At 42.0% G+C, this 24,009-nt stretch overlaps 1 protein-coding gene across 2 annotated transcripts; it reads left to right on the top strand.

The window, feature by feature from the left end:
* Positions 1-4,255: 4,255 nt before the first annotated feature.
* On the top strand, positions 4,256-10,146 carry cacng7b (calcium channel, voltage-dependent, gamma subunit 7b; the record flags this gene model as incomplete). Of its 2 annotated transcripts, XM_079228162.1 has the most annotated exons (6): positions 4,256-4,451; positions 4,814-4,900; positions 6,011-6,151; positions 8,842-8,987; positions 9,697-9,915; positions 10,078-10,146. In XM_079228162.1, the coding sequence occupies 6 exons, from the start codon at positions 4,256-4,258 to the stop codon at positions 10,144-10,146; spliced, it is 858 nt and encodes a 285-aa protein (XP_079084288.1). The 2 variants fall into 2 exon arrangements, with proteins under 2 accessions (XP_079084288.1, XP_079084287.1); XM_079228161.1 differs by having other exon boundaries at positions 9,697-10,146.
* Between the last annotated feature and the right edge of the window lie 13,863 nt (positions 10,147-24,009).

Genomic DNA, 24,009 nt, shown 5'->3' with positions numbered 1-24,009 from the left:
CCCACACTTCTCTCCCTCCCGCTATGTCTCTTTTGTAGCCAAAGTAGCTCGCTGAACCAATCCACCGCAGTGCCTGGGACAGATTGGGTGAAAGAGAGAGTGAGGGATTTGGAGGATGGGTAAAGGGGCTTAAGCGAAAACACATCAAAGAGAGGGACCAAAACCCACCAAACCTCCCTGGTGTGAGGTTTCTTGGCTACTGGCGTGTGCGCACGACTCTCGTGGCAGGGTGAGTATTTTTCTCTCCCCTTGTTAAATAACTACAGTTGTGTGTTTCTTGGCTGTAATTATGAAAATGACGCCTTTTTCCAACCTGACTCAGTCATTTGAAATGTATGCGTGTCTATTACTGTGTGTGATGACAGCAGCTGTAAAAAAAAAAAAGAGAAAAAAAACGCAGCATTCATAACGTGTCCTCGTGTCGTGTTGGCGTAAAGACACATCTTCTTCTGAGATATCGCAGTCAGGCTAAATGTCAAGCAGAGTCGTTCTGCAGCTCCTCATTTTGTTTCACCAATTCCGTCCAAATGTTGAGTGCGAGTCGCTCACATGTTCCCTGCTCTGTGTTTATCATCTCCAAACTCCGCGTGTGAGTGTGTGTGACAGTGGAGAAGGGAGGAGGCGGTCTAAACAATCTTATGCGCACATCGCTGCCTCGGTCAGCCCTGCGCCGGGATACAGACCCCGCTTTACATGCATGTAGTTTGGATGTTTAACTATCTGCTCGGCGTTGTAAAAATGGTGCGAGTTTCACCAGAGTGTGGCTGCGCAGCAGAAATGCTCCGAGAAACCCCGAGCAAACCCACCCATTGAGTCACGATATCTACGATCACTCGCTATGAAGTCATTTATTTTTCTCTGAGTGATTCCATCCTCCTCTTGGGCGGATTTTTCTGAGACTCTGCTCAGTCAAGGTTGGTTAGTTTAGCACAGGTGTAGGCGCATCCCCGTCGTGCGCGTCCATGTTGGGACCTCTTTCCATTTTTTGGGGCCAAGGTCTTTCCCTGTGCTAACCTATATATCTGCTACATGTTCTCTTCCCGCCTTGAGGACTCTCACCCAACATAGTTTCGTCCTCCTCTCTCTGCTGCTTTCTTCTCTTTAGCGCGTCTCTGTATCTTTTCCTCTTGCCCATCACTCCCTCTTTCTCTTGGCGTCTTTCTTTCCTGTGAGGCTTAGAGGTGATGTCAGTCTGTAGATTGTGACAGATTGGAGAGAATTAAACCCTTTGTCCCCCTTGTGGTTCCTATCTAACCAATTCAATTGGCTCATTACTTTCTGGGTGAGGGAGCTGAGGGGCCTGTCTCAGAGCGCTAAAATGGGATTGTTATCACAGATCTAACAGTGAATTTTCTTCCGTTCAATCTTAAGTCTACAATGGTTATTTCTCCATAAACTGCAACAGCCCTTTAGAGGATTGTTTTAATACATGGGCAGCAAAGAGGGGACTTTTCCACCTTTTTTGATTACAAATTCATTATGAACCAGCAAGATGTATTTCCTGTGTTTTCTGTTTGACGGCAGCCTACGAGAGAGATAATGGTGCTGTCCGTGGTGCTGAACAAGTCTGGAAGAGCCACTCAGGCACATCCACTCATTTCTGCTGGGTTGCAACTCCAATTGATTCTCACTCATTCCTGACCACTTTGGCACATCCTCCAACTGCTGGAAGGTGTGATTGTTCATTCCCACTCCGCTCTGCTCGTCTCTATATCTTCCCCCCTCGTGTGCCTTCCGTTATTTCAGTGAGTTGTTTTAGTTTTTACGGAGACGACCTTAAACTCTCTCAGTCTCACTGGCTCAAACTCTTGTTCGACAGTCAAATGTCAGCAGCAGCAGTGCCCACTTCTAGGCCTGTCGTATGATTCAAAACCTATAAGGAAATAAAGAAGCTTTGGTGTGAAACTTTGGAATTCATTCAAGTCTTCAGTTGTACCCTCACATGGATTCATTCATCCTGCCAGTTGTAAATCGTGTGCCTTTGCTTTTGATAGCCCTGATTTTCTATCTTTAATCTTGTCCTGTTTGTGCAACTGGATTCTTAGTGGTTGGTCATCCTTTCCCCCCTCAAATCTGTCCGTACCATTAGTAACTCACTCTGCGCTTCTCTCAGCCTCAACATGCCCAAACGTGTCATTCCTCACAGGATTTCTCTGCTGCGTATACCCTTTACCACCAGCCAGCTCTGTTCTTAACAAAAGATGCTCTATTCATCCCCGGTGCTGCATAGAAACTGAAGCAACTTCTATAGTGGTCACGTCTCACACAATGGCTGTCCAGATAAGATGAGGCCAAGCTTAATCTTTAAGAGTTTATTCCCCAACAGAATGACTGTATCTTTGACCGGCTAATAACTGTTAGCCGGTCAAAGACTCAAAGGGTTGTCATACAAAGAAAGACCAGAAGAAGACTAAATTGTTTCTCTTGTTTAAGTCATTAATTTGGCATTAATTCTCTGTCGTCAAAGGGCTTTTCGTGCCTGATGATTGGTCAATGTTGAATTAATTAGTCGGCCTGAACATGATGTATTTTTACCATACATTTGTATGCAAATGGTTCATTCCACAAGACAGTGAGTACCAAGTGTCTGTTAGACTAAATGTTATGTATGTGATAATACACAGATGTGGATTTACAGAGAATGATTCAAGAAACTACAAAAAGGAATCTGGACATCTGCAGCAATGTGAACATTTTTATTAATGTCAATCAAACAGGCAGGGCCACAAGGATGCAAATAACAGCTCAGCACAACTGTGTTATGCGGAGGAACAGCTCAAACACACATATTTTCAAACCTTGGAGCAGCAGCTGTGTTACATCAGCAGAAGAACATGCCTGATTTCACTCCTGTCAGCTACTGTAAGAACAAGACAAGAGTAGTTACAAACTGGACAAGAGAGGAGTGAAAAAACATTTCCTGTTACAACAAACATCAATTATCTTTTTACAGTAAGGGTCCGACTTTGGTGTAAAAGCTCCATTCTGCCTCTTGTCCACATCTCAGGCTGCACACAGCACAGTGTTGTGTAATGATGTCGGTAAAGTTTTCTGAGTACACTGTTGCAGTTTTAGTGTGTTTTTACACCTTGTTGCAGAACAGGTGAAATTCTTCCATAATTTCGCTCTTCCAGCTAGTTATTATGGGGTCAGCTAAGTGAACTTTACTGGCCTCTAGTCTGTGAGATACGGTGTGATACTCACACATTCAGCAACTGAGAGATGCTGCCATTGTGGGTCAAGCTCCTCTTGAAAGAACTAAAGGTGGTCCTAGTAGCTAGTGTCAAGATAAGTAAAACAAACCAAAAAGATCAAGCATATTGTAAAATATAGTGTATGTTCCAGAGATAATACAAACTGTAAATTAGAACAACAGAAACAGGCAAACACAAAGTCAAAAATCAAAACAAGAGTGAATCAAACATGAGGTCAGCTGCATAACAGTAATGATCCTGCCAGTGTAACTCACAATGTGCTGAATAAGTAAGCAAAATGAGGGTGATTACAGTAAACACCAGCCCTGCGCTATGTTTTCCACATGCATTTGTTCTCCATTATTTGTCAAGCTGATGATACTGAACCACACTCCAAATTAAGCAGAGGATTTTGGCTGAACAATCACACACAAACACACACACACACACACACACACACACACACACACACACACACACACACACACACACACACACACACAGACTCACAAATGCATACAGACAGCATGCTCAATGGATTTGCAGTGAAGTCTTTCCCAGTCAACCAGAACTAAGTCACAGAAAGACCATGGACCATGTGTGAGTCACACAGGACCTCTCCTCCCTCTGCTGATCTGTGTGTGTGTGTGTGTGTGTGTGTGTGTGTGTGTGTGTGTGTGTGTGTGTGTGTGTGTGTGTGTGTGTGTGTGTGTGTGTGTGTGTGTGCGTGTGTTTACTATCCATCTCTCAGTTTTTTTAAAGTCCTCTCCCAAGTTCAGTGGTTCACCGTGAAGTCATCATCTGTTGCATTGGCTCCTCTCTGACCTTTATCAGGATTGGTTGCCACCGGATGTGTCACTAACTCATCTTTAGCAATAACAGAGCGAGACGGGAAGATAACCAGTAGCTCTTTGCATGTGTGCACGTCAAATGTCTGCCCCGTTCTTAATGACCTAACGCCACGCCCCCGTGCAAATTTACCTACATTACTGTCTCCACCGTTTTGACGTGTAATTCCTTCTCTCCTCTCACACCCTTCCCTCCCTCGTTCCGCCCTCCAGATGAGTTCGTGCAGCAGCCGTGCGCTGACCATCCTGTCGACAGTGTTCGGAGCCTGCGGGCTGCTTCTAGTGGGGGTGGCCGTGTCCACAGACTACTGGCTGATCATGGTGGAGGGCATCATCCTGCAGCAGAACCAAAGCATGGAGGTGAAGATGGCGCTGCATTCAGGCCTCTGGAGAGTTTGCTTCGTGGCTGGTAGGAAGATGCAACAACATATTCACTGTAGAAGACACACACACACACACACACACACAACCATCCAAACAATGCTGCTACGTGTGTGTGCATATGTCCACATCATCTCAGTGACAAACACACAGAAACCGATAAAGCAGCCGAGTAAGAGAGCAGCGAGCGGAGAAAAGAGAGAAAGAGAGCTTCTGGCCTCCAGAATCATAGCTGTCACAAAACATGATCGTTACCTGTGAGCAGGACTGCAGAGACCCAGAGATGTTTCTTTCTCTTTTTTTGGTTTAGTTTAGTTTCGTCATGCATCACTGACTTGGAAAGCAAACCCCAACATTTTCCTCTTTGTTTGTGTGTGTGTTTCCTCTCAGGAGCAGAAAACGGGAGATGTGTTGCATCGGAGTACTTCACTGAACCCGATATAGAGATCACCACTGAAAACACTGCAAATATCCTCAGTGAGTAGAGCATACAACGGTTCAGTGACATTACACATTATCTATCTACACATTAATGAGAGGAACTGCAGAGTCCCCCTACTGATTGATCGAGGGTACTGATATTTTTACACAAAATTAGAATTGATCGACAGAAAATGAATTTGAAACTCAAACTGAATCTGATTAAAGTAAAACAGACACAATTCTCTTGTTGCAGCATCTTAACTGTGAGGATTTGCTTTTTTTCAGTTTTTTATCACAGTAAACTGACTATCTTTTGGACTGTTGGTCAGACAAAATAAGATATTTAAAGACTTGGAAAAAAATCGTTAGTTGCAACTTTTGTTCTCCAACCGAAATCAGATGAACTACATTAAAGTGATTTCAAAAGGAGCATCCTCATAAACAAAGATCATGTTTTTTTACCAATTTACTGGATTCAATTAAACTAAAATTGAAAATTATTATTATTATTATTTCTAAAATGTATTCAGCTGTTATAATACATTAACGTTTCTATTAGTTCAATACCAGCGTAATTTTCTCATTGCTGTTCTGGATAGAACTGAATACTTACTCAAGAGAATATTGATGGAACAGTAACTGAAACGTTTCTCTGTAATCTTACAGATTTACAACGATGTTTATATTTATGTAGCAACGTTTTACATCAAAACTCTGTTTCCCATAGTTATAAATCATGTTTTTTAATATTCCATAGTTGTATTTGTCCATACGAGTAGTGAAAAACAGAACACTGTAAAGAAGAAGAAGTCATCCTTTATTAATCCCCTTGGGGAAATTATTCTCTGCATTTAACTCATCCTCACTGATCAAGGAGCAGTGTGCCGCCCCGTGAGGCGCAACTGAGGATTCAGTGTCTTGCTCAAGGACACGACAACACGAGAACTATGGGGAGACCAGGGATCGAACCGTGAACCTATTTTAGTGATGAATGTCATGGCATCTCCACTTAACTGAGCATACTTTATATCCTTGATTTAACCATATCTGATTGTCTAAACTAATACTTTATAAGCTCCAGAGACGTTATCATTCACCTCTCTGAGCAGTTTAAGGACACATTATATCAGCTTTGTTTAACACGGTGACCTCTCCTCCCCACAGAGATGGTGCGGACAGCCACGCCCTTCCCGATGGTGTCGCTGCTTTTCGTCTTCACGGCCTTCGTCATCAGTAACATCGGACACATCCGGCCTCAGCGCACCATCCTGGCCTTTGTGTCCGGCATCTTCTTCATCCTCTCAGGTGGGAACCATTACTCATGTCTGCTGTCACCACACCTTCCCTCTGTGATTGATTACAGCAGCCTGGTGTGTCCCGTGTCACACACACACACACGCACACGCACTCCATCACGGCTCTATTTTTAGTGCATGATGCAGATGTGTCGGCTGTCATCGGTAGAGGTGACTAGATTAGTTTCCCGCTTTTCTGACTTTGGAATTAAACCGGCTTTATGAGAAAAATTATGAATTTAGGATTACGCCCAAAGATTGTCAAAATTATGAACAGACATGTGATATTCCCACAGTGCCATGAGCAGGTCTTTCATCTTTATTTTCTGCATTAGTGTAATTAACCTTGTTGAACAGCAGGTGGCTCTAATGCTCCTGTTTCTTGTCCTCTGTGTGTTAAGACTGCCAGGTGCCAAATTGGAGCTCATGTTCTCTAAAGGCTGTTTCACTTGACATGTTTGAGAAGGAAGCCGAGCTCAGAGGAGCATCAAACGTCAGCTGCAGCAACTTTGCCGTGGCGGGGACTTGCTGATAAAGGGTGCAGCAGAATAATAGCTTTTATGTAACCGGGGTTATGCAATGTTTATAGCCTGTGCTGGAAGTGTCGCAGTGTTTTTTGATAATAGGGGGATAATAAGGGGCAAGTGTATCAAATTGCTTTTCAGTGGTTAGATATTCTGCTGCACTGAGCCTCTCTTTCTCTCTAACCACTGCCTCCCTACTCACCCCTCCTCCCTCTGCCTCCCTCTTCTCTCATTCACCCAGCCTCTCCGTTTTCATAGCTTTTTCTATCCCCCCCCCCACCTCTCTCTCAGTTGCTCTCCTTACTCTCATATCCTACTTACTCCTCCAATCAGAGTACATTCGCTCAGTATTCTTAGTCACTGTGGATGTTGTGGTGTTTGTGGACGACTGAGTGACGTGAGTCTATTCTGTTGGCATCACTGACAGAGTGTTTGGTAAATATTGCAGTTTGAGTCGGTCGTGTTCTGCCTGATATTACAGAATTCAGAGCCACAGCTGTTCAAACATGGTTAGAGGTTGATATTCCTCTCAACTTGCATATGCATTTGTACTAGTGTAATATATTTCTTCATTCTTTGGTCTCACACACACATACACACTCTTTCGGTTCCTTCATCTACTAAGTGTGCATGTGCACATCCATGTTTCCCTCAATTTTTATGTTGTTACTTATTTAGATAAAGATGTACTTCCACTGCAGGATTGACAGCAGCATGGTTTCTGCATTTTCGGTGGTTTTCAATTTAAAATCGCCAACAGAGCCTCTTAAACTAGACGTTTACTATGAAGGACATAACTGCTTGACAGCCGGGTGGTACATTAGAATTTTGCAGGCATGGCTAAAAATACTCATTTTGCTGCTTACAGCATGCAGCTTTCTTTGAATATTGATTCTTCGATGTTGGCCATATGTTGTATCTCATGCATTTAACATTTCTAAGAGTGTACTTGCAGGAAGGGGTTTTAATGTTGTATATGTTGCTTCTGGCTAAAAAGGGTAATTGAAAGCTTATTCTGGTTTTCCATACGGTGATTAGAGTCCTACATACAGAAGTTGACATGGTTTACGTACTTTCAGTGTTGATCTCTCTTTTTTTAAACATATCTTTATTGTGATTTTCCAAAAGGGCCAACTTCTAAATGTACAAGTTCAATCAGTAATTAAAATATCACATTACAATATGACAATTACATTAAAGGTACTTTGTTCTCAGGATAAGTAAAGGAAATACAATTATAAAGTTTAAATGGAAATCTTCAGGCAATCCTGTTTCCTAGAAATTACATTTATATGGTACAACAGCAAATGTGTTTTCAGGGAAAATTATGCCACCTAAATGATGTTGTTAATCACCACAAAGAGAACATGTTTCAATGAATTTCTACCTGCTATATAATATTCTTTTTCTTTACACTATCCTACAATCCAATTACGGCTCATAGCAACTAAAGCATCATAAAAGTTTAAAGGCACGTATTGACGGTTTGGGAAAGATTGTGGGTAAATATTGATAAAGTCTACAGTGACTTGAAGCACACAACAGTTTAACCAATTTAACAATTTACCGTGACCACACTCTCAACCTAAATAAAGGTGTGTTACCTAAACCACACACTAAAATGACACCACTTCCTTTAAGAATTTTGCCAAACAATCTAATCAGGAATTATCATGTTTCCCTGAAAAACTAATTTTGGATGAACAAATTACTACTGCAGGAAGTAGGAAGTCAAGACACTTATAGTTCTTACCAATACACATGAGCAGACATAGGAAACAACAAGCAAACAAAAGGCTGCCACACATTAGAGTACAATCAGAAGGTCTAATTTAACTTTGTAATATATATGTTTTATGTTTTACATTAATAATAATTCCATAGTTTTGTTTCTATGAGGTATTTATCTCTCAAAGTCATTGATCGTTATCTCTTTATCTGTCATTGTGATACACACACTCCCTCTGGTCTCGCCGTCATCTCTTTTTTAATGTTAGCATTTCGGAGGCTAATTGCTTGCTCTGGTCACTCCACATCCCATCGCTCTCTCGCTCACTCTGTCTCCTCAACCCTCGCCACACTGGTGCAGCTGTCTGGATTGCCATATAATGACCTCCTCGCTCTCTCTTGTATCTGACTCTCTGACCCGCTGTCATTGTTAATGTGCCGTGTGCAGGCCTCAGTCTGGTGGTCGGCCTGGTGCTCTACATCTCCAGTATTAATGATGAGGTGATGAACCGGCCCAGGGAGCCCGAGCAGTTCTTCAACTACCATTACGGCTGGTCCTTTGCCTTCGCTGCCTCTTCCTTCTTACTCAAAGAGGTCTGTCTAAACTCAGTGTGTGTGCCTGTGTGTGTGTGCCTGTGTGTTTGTGTTGTTGTTTGTGGGAAGAATCATGGGAATGAGAGTGAGAGAGAGTGTGTATGTTTGCTTACATATGTTACACGCAGAGAATTTATTTCCATTTCTATGAGTGTTTTATGCTGAGTGTGTAAGAAGGTAAGATGATTAGAATTCTGCAGATATGTTGAGGCATGTGTGCAGCCATGCATCATGCATGGAGAGGTATCATGCGAGTCCTCTGCTGCCCCCCCCCCCCCCCACCCCACCACACACACACACTCTCCTCCTGCCTCCTTCCCATCATCAGCAGCAGCACTGCTCTTAATGTGGTGCAGTGGACACTAACCTCCTCTCCTTTCTCCCCATCTGTTCTCCACTCTCGTGTCTCCTTTCGCTTCTCTTTCCCTTTCAATCTGTTATATATGAGCTAAAAAGAACTTAAAGTGTTCTCTTATCTTTCAAAATCAAAGCACGTACTTTCATCCCTTTACTTTCCTACATTCCTGTTCACACTTCTGCCCTAGCAGTCCCTTTTAATCTAATTTCCCTAGCCATCACTTGTTACTACTTCTTTGAAAGTGTACTTTTCTCTGAACTCAGTTTATTTACGCAGCTAAGTCCCTCTCTCACTGTGGCATCTTATCGCCCCCTCATCTCATTCTGCTTCCTTTCTCACTCGCTGTCTCAGGGGGCCGGGGTGATGTCAGTCTATCTGTTTATGAAGCGCTACGCCGAGGAAGAGATGTACCGCCCCCACCCGGCACTCTACCGTCCCCGTCTGTCCGAGAGCAGCGACTACAGCGGGCAGTTCCTCCACCCTGAATCATCCTGGCCTCCGCCTAAGCGAGGCCGCAGCACCTCCGAAGCCTCCAGCGACATCTCCATCCAGCTCAACCAGGCACCCCCGGTGCCCCCCAAAAGCAGCCTCCACGGGCAGGGCAGCCCGCCTTCTGGCTCTTCTTCCGCAGGGAGCTACCAAATGCCCCCGCAGTCTGCTGGCTACCCCTCCACACACACCCTCACCAGGTCGCACGCCTCACATCCCCAGGGCCAAGCTCTTCCCATGGCCATGCCTCCGTCGCCCGTGCCTCCTCCTCACTATCACACTCACATGCACATGAGCGCCTCTCCCTGTTAGGAAGAGGGAGCATTAGGGAGGGAAGGAGAGACACTTGCTCCTCATAATCACGTATACTGTACATTTAGATGTGGATGAGAGTAAATGCTGAATTTGGAGCACAGATCATGTGAGATTAAGTGGAGAGAGAGGTTATCAGACATAATAAAATGTAGCGTTGGAACCATAATGAACCAAGGACAAAGGAGGTGTTGGAGATTTAACAGGATGGTGGAGATATGCCAGAAAGTGCTATGAGTGAAGAAAAAAAAACAAGAGAAGATTGGAAAAGAAAAAGAAGAATTCAGTTTTTCATGAGGGAAGGAGGTAAAAAAAAAGTGATTCCTAGAAAGACTTTAGAGGTTAGGTTTAGTGACAGAGGAGATATAGGGGGAGGGAGGCAGGCAGAGCGAGGGGCTGCGGTATAATGCGAAGATACTGCAGTGCTGCAGGAAATTTGTATGCATTTGGAAATGTACAATGCAAAACACTGATCACAAAGACTGAGGATGCACATAGTTTTATACATACATGATTGATAAAAATACACAGACTACATGCCTTTTACCGAAAGGTAAATATGGTTAAATATATTCTTGTCTTCTCTGAATTTCTTACATCATCAATCCAGTTTCAGAACTCACAATGTCAAAGTATTATTATTATTATTATTATTATTAATTAATTAAAAGTATTAGGTAACAATAGAGTAGTTCTCAAATAAGGACACTGTATGTGAATGCTGTTAATCTTTGTAAAAAAAAAAAAAACAGGCGTGAAGTGGACTATGCTCTGAAATATCATAAGGAGAAATCTACTTTATGTTTTACATATTTGATTAAGATACCAATTTCTAAATTTCTTGTACATACAATTGCACATGAGTACTTCTATATAGCTGTTATAGATTATGAATGAAGCTTTGGCACAAGTCACATTAAGAAAATGTCTGACTCATTCTGCTTTGGATAAAGACTGCAACAGGCGCACTACAACCAACGATGCAGACGCAGCGACGGTTACAAGGAGGACCCGCCCGACACGGATGTGGCGGTCTGATGCCCTCTTCTGGTCACTGTTCAGCACTGACCCTGGATCAGATCGGGGCCCAGGTCACTACTTGTTCATGCACTCTTCGTTCGTCACTGACCTGCACTGTGTGTCAGTTGATGGTGCAGCACAGATGAGTTGGACGGCGAATGTCCGGTGCAACAAGACATGCCATTTTGAACTGCACATGGAGCAAGATTTTTGCTTTAAAGACTGGTTAGAAGTATTTTTTAAACGATTCAATGCTGTTTATATATCTGGAAAACTCACAGATGGAAGTATTAATAACATTTGCACTTAATGCTCAAAGGACAATACCAATGTTTATGAAACGCAAGTCCTCCGGACATGGACAAAGTATACGCCGTTCTTTAATTTAAATATTTCCGGTTTCCATTTGTGATGGTACATTGTGCAAAAAGTTCCTAGAGTATCTGAAGATGTATGTTTAAATGAAAACGTGATATTGAGCTCTCTTGTGTTTAGGACTGCGTCTATTTTCTCATCGCCTAATCTATTTATTAATCTAGATTTATGGTTTTGGAGAAAATAGTGAAGAAATGGCAAGTGTAATGGCCCAAAGCTCAACGCCATTTATTGAATTAGTGTGTTTTTTTCAACCAACAGTCCAAAACCAAACATTTTCTACCATATATGAAAAGAAACACATTAAATCTCCCAGCATATGTTTGGCATTTTGTTTTGAAAAAATTATGAATCTATTTTCAAAATAGTGCTTATGGACTAATTGATGAATCAATCCTTTAACATCACATGACAGAGTGGGATATTTTAGCCTATACTCTGTCATGCACTTGTATGTTATGTTTCATTTTGAGGTAAGTAATATATTTTCAGATGCTTTAGAACTTTAATGTTCAGATGAAGTTGCTCTCAAATGCTGTACAGTATCTCAACGATGCAGAGTAATACTCTTGGGCGGACCAGCAGGACCTGCCTATCAAAAACAGTAGAACAGTTGATTTAGTTTCTTTGTTTTTAAGGCACATCATGCACAGGGACACATTGATACGATTTATCTCTGTAATGAGAATAAAACCATCGTGTCGCTGTGTAATGGCTGGTTTTCATTATCACTGTGATGCTGGAGAGAGGGAAACACACTGACGTCCTACAGAGGATTTGTGCGATGAAGATTTCAGACACTTACCGGGGAGAATATAAAGTGAGATCACAGAGATATCATCATATTTATACCCTCATGCAGGGTTTGGTTGCGCGAGCACGTGGTTCTTCATCCCGGCCCTGCTCTTTGTTTATGCATTGGCACAAATTAGTACCTAGTGAAGCCCAGTGTAACTTCAACCTTCTATTGTTGGTTCTGCTTTTACAGTTCGGGGGTTAAGTGCCTTGCTCAAGGGCAGAGCAGAAGTAGCTGTTGAAGAAGATCTAGATTTTTTCCGACCAATAGATATCTAAACCTTCTGATTTAAATCCACCTTTGTAAACTTTTGACTACTGATGACCCCATCAGGACCTTTGTGACTGTGGACAGCTGTCCTGTTTCTTCCTTTATCACTTATTTCCATTTTTATTCATAGAACCATTCGATAATCTTTCGCTGCCACTTAAACTGCGGCAGTTCTTTCCCTTTTCATCTCTGTACCTCTTTGTATTTCCCTCTCTACTACCCCCAGCTTTTTTCTTTGCCTCTACATGATTACATAAAAGGGTGTAGCTGTGCTTGCTTCTGCATAAAGGGTAGACTTCTTGCACATGACCATCTTTGTAAAGAAAAAAATGGGTAAAACAAATGCTGTTCAACGCTTTAATGCAACTGATGCTGTATAATCTTGAGTTACATTCAATAAGAGTTGTGATTAAGATCCCTGTTGAAAGTGCCACTCGCTTTCCCCTAAACATGAATAAAACTTAAAACATGGGTTCATTTCAACCTGTTCACCCCCTCTGGTTATCTGCTTCTGAATTCATATCTTTCTATTATTTTTATTTTTTTACATAAACATAATAATAATAATAATAATAATAATAATAATAATAATAATAAGGACAGAGCCGAACGATAAGCCCTTATTTTGATGTGAATTGTAGCGATGATGCACTTATAATGAGCAGGTGAGGAGTGTTCTTCTGGCTGGTCTCTGTGATGGAGGGAACCATTGTAAGTGAATGCACACTGCACTGCGGTGAACCACTGGATGTTAACCAGGCTCCCTCCTCAGTCACGGCAAGCCACCACAGCCTGAAGGCAACAATTGATCAGGGCTGTATGTGTGTATGCGTTTGTGCGTGACTGGCTGTGTTTTGTTGCCACATGTGTATGCATGAAGGTTTATAATTGTTTATCATAACCCACCTGAAACGAAAGAAATTGCATGAAAAAATATAAGAATGAATTGTAATGTAAAGTAAGCTAACTTAAAGGCAAGTAAAACTCCAATGGAAATCTGTTTTGTAATACACAAATATGTTGTCATACAATCAAAATAAATACTTTTTGGTCAAGGTCAAAAAGAGAGTAAAGTGAGGGAAAGAGCGGTGTAGGTGAACTAATAACACATTTAGAGAAACAGACAGTTTGTTGTTTCTGATCAACAAAAGATCAAACTGAAATCTAGCAGAGAACTCAATATTTCTATCAGAAAACAATCCAGAACGACATATAATTTGAAACCAAGACACCAAATCTGTAAATAGTAAATACTAATGTGTGATGTGCTTGTGTGTATAAAGCAAGTCAGTAAGAGGTGTTACATTAGGAAGTCAAACATCAAACATCAAACATCCACAGGTCAATGAAGCTAAAACGCATGAGCACTCTGCTGTCTGACAGTGTGTGTGTGTGTGTGTGTGTGTGTGTGTGTGTGTGTGTGCGTGCGCGCGTGCGTGTGCGTGTGTGTCTTTCCTGATGAATGAAGCCTGACTGCTGGTCTAAACAATTGAGACTAAATTGTGACTTGTGGTTGCTATGTGGCCACTTTTCTGTAATAGTGTGTGTTGGCGTGTGTTAGCTTCTTTTGTTTGTCTGCGTATGCGTTTGTGTTTGACTTAATGTGTGTGGCAGTGTGGGTTGAGTGGATCTCTCTTTTCACCATCACCATTACTGCATGAAAGACCTGTCACTCTGTATTAGCTCTCTCCAGCTCTCCCTCTCCGTGTATGTGTGCATCTGTGTGTGAGTGTGTGTGTGTGTGAGAGAGAGAGAGAGAGAGAGAGAGAGAGAGAGAGAGAGAGAGAGAGAGAGAGAGAGAGAGAGAGAGAGAGAGAGAGAGAGAAGAGAGGTGAACTGGACAGCAAAGCCATTTTCAAGCTATTGAAGGTCATTGTCCGCTCAGTTTTGTCTACTGCTTTGCGACCGGCAGCTTCAGCCGCTGGCTCCATGTTTATAGATCTCTGCATGACATAATTTAGTCTATATTACAAACAGATAGATCCGTTTTCACTAAAGATTAAATAATTATGGCTATGATAGTCAATTATCACAATTATGTTATGGCTCCGGATGAATATCTGTCCATATTGATACATTACTATTGACCTGTAGATATTTGACTCCACTATTTAACACATCTCTCTCTCTCTCTCTCTCTCTCTCTCTCTCTCTCTCTCTCTCTCTCTCTCTCTCTCTCTCTCTGCAGGGCTGCGCTCGTGCTGCATTTCCCAGAACTACCAGCGCGGCCCCATCACCATCATCATCATCACCACAGAGGAAAAGTGTCCCACTGGCACTCCATCGAGTCGCTCTCCAGCAACGAATATATATATATATATATATATATATATATATATATATATATATATATATATATATATATATATATATATATATATATATATATACATGTATATATGTTTTTCACATCAATAACACATATAACCCGGTCATGGCTAGTAGGCTACTTACAATCGCACAGCCCTGCGCGCGCGGCACACGCTCCAATAAGCACATCCAGACCAATTCCCTCAATATGAGAGAGGAGAGGGAGAGGGAGGGCAGATGAGGGGGGGCGGGGGGGTTAAACCTTCGCCGTGATCTTGCAGCGCAACATAGTGTAGTAGATTTCATCTTGTGTCGATTCTGACATTATCCGTCATCATTCACATCATTGAGGAGTTTTGGTGGGATGCGACAAGTTGCTTGCGTCGCGCTCAGTGTGCGAGAAAGAGATAGAGGAGCAGACAGGCAGGCAGGCGAGCGCGCGTCCAACCGGAGGGGAGGGGGAGACGCATTCTCCCCGAGTAACACACAAGCAGCGGCCACATCCACTGTAGACAAATCCCTGTTCAGTGACGTGTTTTGTATTAGCCTTTTTTATGCATGTTCAACCCTTTTCCACCACTGGCTGACTTCAATTTAATCAGGAATTGAGCACCCAGTCCCTCACGAGCGTCTTCTTTTCACCAGCTCTAATCATCCCCTTTCTATTTATTTATTTTTTTGCCTCGATAGACCCGTTATTCAGCCCATCCACCGTCCACCCCCTATCTTCTTTTTTTTCCCTCCATCTCCATCTCTTTGGGAGTGCGACGCGCTGCGAATCTCTGAAATAAAAAAAGCCTGCAGGTAAGACCTCTACCAGCTTCTTTCAATGATTAAGATTACACTGTGTCGCTGTTGTTTTTACTTTGCAGCTTAATGGATCACAGTTTATTTCAGTGTCATTTACACGCCACGTTGATTTGTTTCACGTTGCCCGCAACTTAGCCCACTACTGACAGTGTAGACTACGGTATTAGGAGGAAAAAATAACGATAATCATTCTCAGACTTCTGCCCACTTCTCTGATTAAATGCTGAATGATTTTTTTTTGCACCTATTTCCGCGGGCCTATAATTAGCGACAGCAACGTCTATTATGCAAATTAAACCCTTATAATAGCTCGTTTGAAGCTCTCCCTGCATCCGCACCGCAGGTGTTGGGACTAAAATATCTGTTGTATGTGCAGAAATGGTCGCACAATCGGGAGTGGTTTCTGTGGATTCTGTGTGTGATGTGTGATTTGTGTCACTGAGTTTCCTCTGTACCGGCCGCTTGATGCTAGGCGTCCATTTTCCACCGTGTAGCCGTATGCAGGCAGCAGGGTGATGTGTGTAGCTACTCTATTAATGAATGCACCGCAGTCCGCATCACTATACTTGAGCTTTGCACGCTCTCGGCCCGTTGCTCCGAGCTCGTATGTGTCTAATCAGTGGTCTTCAGCTTCTGCCGCTCTGCCGCCGGACTCCTCACATTGCAGGGCCAACATCTTAGCTTCGTGTTGGACCTGGGCCACATCATGTTATCTGATGAGTTACGAGATTCGTCTTTCTTTCAGCCCACTGTCTCCTCTCACTGGCCAACGTGTGCTCTGTGTTCTGCCAGATTTAGAGGTAAAGGGCACCAAACATCTGGCGCGTTATCAATCATTCATTTTTCAGCACAGCTTAGATCACATCTGGGCTGAAGGTGCAATGAAATATGATTGGAGATGCTATAGGAGTGTGCACTGCAGCATTCAGTAGACACCGTGCACTGTCAAAGACAACCTATACCTGTCTTCACTGGAAGCTGCAGGAACGACTCTGAATGATCACCATCATCTGGTGTGAACTAACGAAATGTGGTCACTTGCAGTTAGAGCACAAGCTTTTCCCCTCTGAGCTGAGTTTTTGATTTAGGTGCAGCATCTCGCCAGCATGGGGTCTGGCCTTTTTCTTTTTACAGCAGCATAAGTGTCCATCAGCAGCACCTGCTCCTTTGTGGTTATCATGCAGATCCAGCTTGTGTAGCTCTCACTTGATGTGAGCAGTGTCACAGGGATAAAGTGGAACTTTAGATATTTACATCATGGCACTTATAGCCGTAAATTGCTGGTGTCAATGTGGTGGTGATTGATTGTTAAATTGTAGTTTGTTGTTCATTTCATAATAAATATATGCCATTTGTAAATGGGTAATTGTGGATGAGAAACTTAAGTGCACAATAAAGCAATCAGCATTCTGTACATTTCAATAGATGTATCGTAAAACATGGAGTTCAAATCATGAATTAAAACTCTAGTTTGCAAAATAACTTCAGGAGTCAGTCTGACTTTTAATGACAGTATACATATACGCCTAATGCTTACACATTGTTGCACCTTCAGAATCAGCTTTTTTTGGCCATGTGTGTTTACACATATATGGAAGTTGACTCCGGTTTCACGTAGCTCTTCGTACTTATATACATACTGTACACAATATACAATAAACAAGATACATATAAAAAAGACATTAAAGACAACAGAAACAGAAAGACAACAGTAGTCAGAGTAGTGAAAGTAGTGCAGATGGAGGAGTCTGATTAATTGTTCATCAGAGTGACGGCCAGTGGAAAGAAGGGACAGTTCACCCCAAAATAAAAAATGCATATTTCTCCTCTTACCGACCCCGTACCTTGTATAAAGTCCTATTTATACATCTAAATTGTTCTGGTTTGAGTCCCTGACATATCAGCCATAACATGTTGGCCTTCTCTCCAATATAAGGGGACTAGATCATCTAGATCTGCTCGTGGTGCTCAAAGCGCCCATAGAAAATACTCATCAGCAATCTCTCCTTCCAGAAATCATGACCTGGCTACTCAAGATAATCCACCGACCTTGAAGTGAGCCGTTTGTAGGAACTATGAATAGCTCCAATATGATTTTGGGGTGAATTGTCCCTTTAAAGGGCATGTTCGGCTAACATATGCGCAGTGATACACCAAACATGTCCCAAACAGTGACGGGAAAGTTCTTGCAACATAGTGCCATTAACTCTGCATCAATGATCAGCAATTTTTCATTGAGATGTAGTCGTCCCGCAGTCTGTTGGCCACGCCCCCTTAGCCACTCCGCGTCCCACGTGGTGAACACCGTCTGTACTGTGTGTGGCCTTGATGATTGTCTCTGTGGATTTTGGATTACTTTCAAAACCCCTCAGCCGCCTCTAAGATCTGCTGTTTACGCTGTAAGGTGACTCACTGCAGTCAATACTGGTGCGTTGCCCACACAGGCTGTAGTTGTTTTAAGCGCCGGCCAAAACATAATAATCTAATGCACAAGCGTTCCAGAACAATTGGAAACAATGTCTGTAACTTCTGAATATATACACTTGTTTTGCCTCGCTATTTCTCTCTTATTTCAAAGCTGGTTGGCCGTTAGCCGTTCATCTTCTTCTTACTGTGCTCCTCTCTCCGAGGAGAAGCTATTTTGCAATGATCATCACATCTGTCATGTAGCTATATTCTTCAGGGGATCAATGCCTTTGCTGCAATTTTCTCGATGGTCTACAGCAAGGCTTCACAATGTTCCTTCCTCTCTTCAGGGAGCTCAGGAGGAAACCCTGCACTGTACAAGAGGACAGACTCAGATACATCTTTTTAAATACAGGTCCCATAACAGGTTTAATTATCAAAATATAACTATTCAATTAGATACATGTGCAACTTCTGCTCTCTGCACCAATGTCAGTAAAACAAACCCCTTCATATTTACTGTACTTGGTAAGTAAAGTACATTTTAACCTGTGACTGTACTCAAAGGAGTACAGGGCTTTCTGTATTTGCTGATTCCATACACAACGTTGCTTATAATTCCAGTGAGCAGAGGCTTTTATCCGAAGCTTTCTAATTGACTCCTGTCTCAATGGCTGTGACCCATGCATCAATTAACCTCCAGCTTTGGTGTTTTTAAGTGCTTTGCTCAAGTTAGTGCAGCCTCTGAGAGCAGGGTTGTAAGAGCCTGTGATTGAACCGTATCGTGTCAGTGATATATTGTAGGCGACCTGTCTGTGCAAAGGCATGCAGTGCAAACATACTGCAGACAAAGTGTTAGCATGTCTGACAGAAGAGCGTGCTCACTAGACTGAAGATACACAACATGAGATCTGTGACCAAAGCTTCTTCCCTCATTGCAACATTAAACAGATCAAGTGCAGACAACTTAGTAAGATGTTTACCGTTCAAGGATTTATGCCAAACGGTGCAGAAAAGGTTGTGTGTATCACTTTAATAATTAGCTAACAAAGACATAAATGAACTAATGACATACTTGTAAATAACTGTAAAGATAAGTTGATTCAAGTTATTTGACTGCTAGTAAATAAATTGACAATTAATCTGACAAAAAAATGAATAATCTTAAATCCAGGTCTACGGATTAGTTTTTTATGGAGTTTTTCACCATGTTTCCTCAACAGAAAACGCTTGCTCACTTCTCATTTGTCCCAAACTCTTCAACTCTCTAATGAAGACCATGAGATGGGGTTGAAAGCCCTTGGAAAAGCTAGTGGGTGGACCTTGAGTTTAAGTAATAGTCATTTTGGTAAACATGCTTTCTTGCTGAAAGTCGGATGAGAAGATCAATACCACTTTAATAACTGAGAGTGGTATTGATCCTCTCTCATCTTTTCTTAACAAGAAAGTGAGGTCATTTCCTCAAAATGTCAAAATTATTAAGATTTTTTTGTTTCACACCAATATTCAACATTCCTTTAAATGATTTAATAATTTGTTAAGGAAAACTCCTAAACATTTACCTCCTCAATTATGAGCATTTGCTCATTTTCTCAGACTTTTGTCATAATCGTGTATGTAAATCGTGTATTTCTGGGTTTTGAACAGTTTGTCCTTGGACTCGGTTAAACTGAGATTGGTATTTTTCAGAATTTTAGGACACTTTTAGGACACACAGATTCAATCGTTATTCACCAATAAAACATAGTAATTAAATTGCAGCTGTACCGTCTGTACAGTGAGGGTTCCTGTTTTTTGTTTTTTGTAGAAGCTTTTATATCTGCAATTATTCACTTATTTCCTACTTCATTTCCTTCACCTCTGCTGCACTTAATGGCAGGATAATGAATTAACGACACACTTCTTTCTTTATCAAAACCATAAATTCAAAGAGCTGTCTTGAATTAGATCTGCTGTTACTTTACTCTGTGAATAGGGCTGTCTTTAAGCATGTGCTGCATGTGTGCATGCGTTTAAGCATATGTTCATGGGTTCATGAGCGTCAGGTCATCCAGAGACACTTTATTTCGGGAGCCTCTTAGACCAAGGTGTTACTGTCACTGCCTCCTCAGGCTGTTCTGCTCAGACAGGCAGCGACTTGGTCACATGCAGTCTGAGGATCTTGGTAGACTCTTCACATGGGCTTAATGGCAATTCAGCTACGCTTTGAAATGCCTTTTAAAGATGACCTATTTTATGATTTTATTGTCATCATTTTGACAGTTGTGGGGGTTTGAGGCTGCATATGTGCTTGCATGCCAAGGGTTTGTTTGCGTGTTGATCTTTTTCTATGCACCTGCGTGTGTGTCTGTGCTGGCATGCATGTTAGTGTGCGGAGATGTAAATGTGTGTGCGTTTGTGTTTGCCAGCTGTGGGATCTCAGCAATGAGCTCAGGTGTGTAGCTTCTTCTCATGATTAAGGAGAGAAATCATCACAGCTACCAAGAGTCACTGCTCTGAATATTTAGACATGTTTGCATCAAGCACTCAAAATAGAATACGCTGCTTGTATTTTTAGAGCTGTCATCATAAGTAGGCCTAGTGCATGTTTTTCTCTTGGTCAAGCAATCAGCATTAGCCAGTGTAATTTTCACTAACTAAGTCCCTGAAATTCCTCTCCAGGACATGTACGAGTCAATTTAGTGTGACTGTGCTGTTGAATCATTGTTGTGTAGCTACACTGAAAATACTCTCACATGCCCACACAGGATCATTTGCTTTTCACATGTGTGGAAAAACTTATTACAGATGTCATCATTTATTCAACAAGCAGTTTGGTAGTTGATTTATGCAATGAATAGCTAATGGAGCAGCTGCTTCAAAATTCAAATCTCCTATGTGATTTATGGCTGCATTATTGGAGCCACAACTCATTGGGTGTGCTTGTATTTTATACAAAGTATTCTGTCATGCTGGGAACTAGTCACACAGGAAAATCTGATTACATCCTAAGTTTTCTGACAAGTGAAGACCTGGTCCCATAATGGTCGCTGTAGCAGCTTGCTCCCTTTGGCCTTTGTTACTGCAGTACAACCTGCTTTTTGGCCCTCTGGTCCTCAGGGTGCTGCATGCACACATACTATATGAGCATCACTATCAAAGTGAGTAGGCTCTATGGAAAAGGAAAACATGTCCTTATATTTCTGAAATTACCACAAAATATTCACAATTCTTGCCAAATATGTTGCTGTCAAGGACAGTATGAAAATGATTGAGGTGGTGAGGGGGACTGAACCGTAGCTCACTTTGTACTAAAGACTCATGATGGACATCTTTAAATTGGCCTCTACATGACCCTCAAAGCAACTTAAGTGATGACTGTTTGTTGTGTTGTCCTAGCAATGGTTAGTGTAGCCTGAAGGTGCTAGCTTCAAGAAAAATGAGCGTGCACTGCGGACCCAAATATAAACCGTAATATCGTTAAGTCATTTTTGTACAGTCCCTTAGTCTTAACCATTTAGTTAAACTTTCATACTTGCTTTCTTCTTTCTTGCCCTCTTGTTCTTTCACACTCTCTTGCTCTCGTTCCCCTCTTTCTTAATTATTAGTGGAAAATAGAAATTACAGATAATTAAATGGCAATTATGATCTCCTACACAAGGGAGTTTTTGCTCAGGGTAATAACTTAGTAGGTTATTGTTAAGGTCATTCATTAAATACTGTAGTCAAAGACCACACGCACACAAACGCGTGCGCACACACACGCGCACGCACGCACACACACACACACACACACACTCGCACTCACACACACAATAGATACTGCATTTTTTAGGTCTTGGAGATAGTGTAATCCCTTCTGGACATGTATTTTCCTCAGGGAGAGGCAGTATGTTGATAGGGTTGGAAGGTCATACTACAAACACACGCACACAAGCACACGCGCGTGCACAATCACATTCACTTGTTTGCCTGCACATATGAACCCACAATGTATAAATAAGCCACACTGTGGTGGTGTCATTTGACAGTTTACATAATAAGGAGCCTGAATGCAGAGATAGGAGACTAACTGTCTAACAGAGAGGAGCTGAGGGGAACATTAGGCCTACTGGGATTCAATAAGATTGGACTAGACCCATCCTCAGATGCATTGGAGAGGAAATATGCACCACACCAAAAAAAAATAACACACAACACACCGTCTCTCCTTCCATCTCCCCTTCTGTCTCTGAGGCAGCTCTGTTTTGGGTCTCACAATGCAAACAGGATGTAACCTATTTTGATCACGGTGCCATATTGCATCATCAAATATTAACAGACTTGACTGCACTGCATTATGTCTGCTAAATAATGTTTGTTGAATAATGTGTGCTGCTTTATTGCATCCTCATATCGTTTCCTTAATTCATCAAGAAAACACACCAACAGAGCGGATTCTTCTCATTCTCTCTTCAGTAACTGATGTTGCGTTGTCTTTATTGCCATGTGTTTTTGCGTGCACGTGCATGTGTGTGTCTGTCTGGGAGCATCTGTGTCACCATGGTCACACACAAATCTATTGATAGAGCATTAGCGCACTGTTCTGTCTGTGTGTCTGTCTGTGTTTCACTCACTCATGCTAGTGATTTGAAATATTCCCCCCCTTTCTTTTTCTTTCTTTCGCATCTCTGTTCTCACTCTTCTCTGCCCTCTCTCCGCTTTGCTCTCTGCCTCTTTCTCCCTCTATCTCTTGCCCGCCCCTCTCCCTTTCCCCCCCTCGCTCTATGCTGATCCAGACTTTGGAATTCAATGTTGCTATGGTAACAATGTCGGGTTGGTCCTCTCTGCCTCCCCCTCTTGCTCTTCTTATTCAGGCTAGATGCAGTACAACTCGCTCTGGAGTCATTCTGTCCTTCGCCTGTAATACTGTCACTTATAATCACTCTAATCTGTGTAAACAATGTGTCAATTTTGGAGCATCTGTAGAATATAGAGCTGGTGGGTTGATAATGAGTCAATCAACAGAAAATGGATCTGCACCCTGCTAGCAGCTCCGTGAGGCTGTAGTTTGGTACCGTTGCTTAATACTAACTCAAGCAGACTAACATTCTCACAATGATAAACACAAACACTCAAAACTTTAAGCAGGTATCATGTTTTCCATGTTCACAAATTTAGTTCAGTGTGTTAGTGTGCTAACATTTGTTAATTAGGACAAAACACATAAAATAGGAGTAGAACAGATATTGCCATTCAAATTATTGATTGTCAGAGTGGCAGCCTTTTTTATGTGTACTATTACCGTTGTAGCGGGCTATATGTATGTATGTGTATATATATATATATATATATATATATATATATATATATATATATATATATATATATATATATATAATAGAATAATGGAGTTGTTGCAGCTCTGATCTGATTGTACTTTTTTTTGACCAGGCCTCTTTTTCTTTTCATCTGTGAATTCATGGCCTTTAGGACTACATGAACTAATAAAATGCAAACATCCACTAACCTTTGCTTTATTTCATGTGCAGCAGCAGAGCAGTGACCATGGTGCGAGTTTTCTGCTAACAGAGGACGGACGGAGAGAGTGGGACAGCCGTCCAAGCCACAACCTCCACCAGCAACCGCTTTCCAGGGAGAAAGAAAGAAAAAGAGAGAGAGAGAGCAAGAGAAAGAGGCAAAAGAGAGAGAACAAGTGCAAGAAGGAGAGAGGGGAGCGGGTGAAAACAGTCGATGGATGCTGTCCGGATTGAGGGGACAGCACGTTCTTCACTGACGAGGAAAAGAAAGATTTCAAAATTGAGTCGAAGGATAGAAACTCGCCGTCAGGTAAGTCTTGACTGTTTGAGACTTTGCTTCAGTCTTTTCTAAAGTCTGGCAGAATCAGCATTATTAGG

Source organism: Taurulus bubalis (assembly GCF_910589615.1).
Source record: "Taurulus bubalis genome assembly, chromosome: 12".
In the NCBI taxonomy this organism is placed as follows: Eukaryota; Metazoa; Chordata; class Actinopteri; order Perciformes; family Cottidae; genus Taurulus; species Taurulus bubalis.
This window is presented reverse-complemented; position numbering and strand designations above follow the sequence as displayed.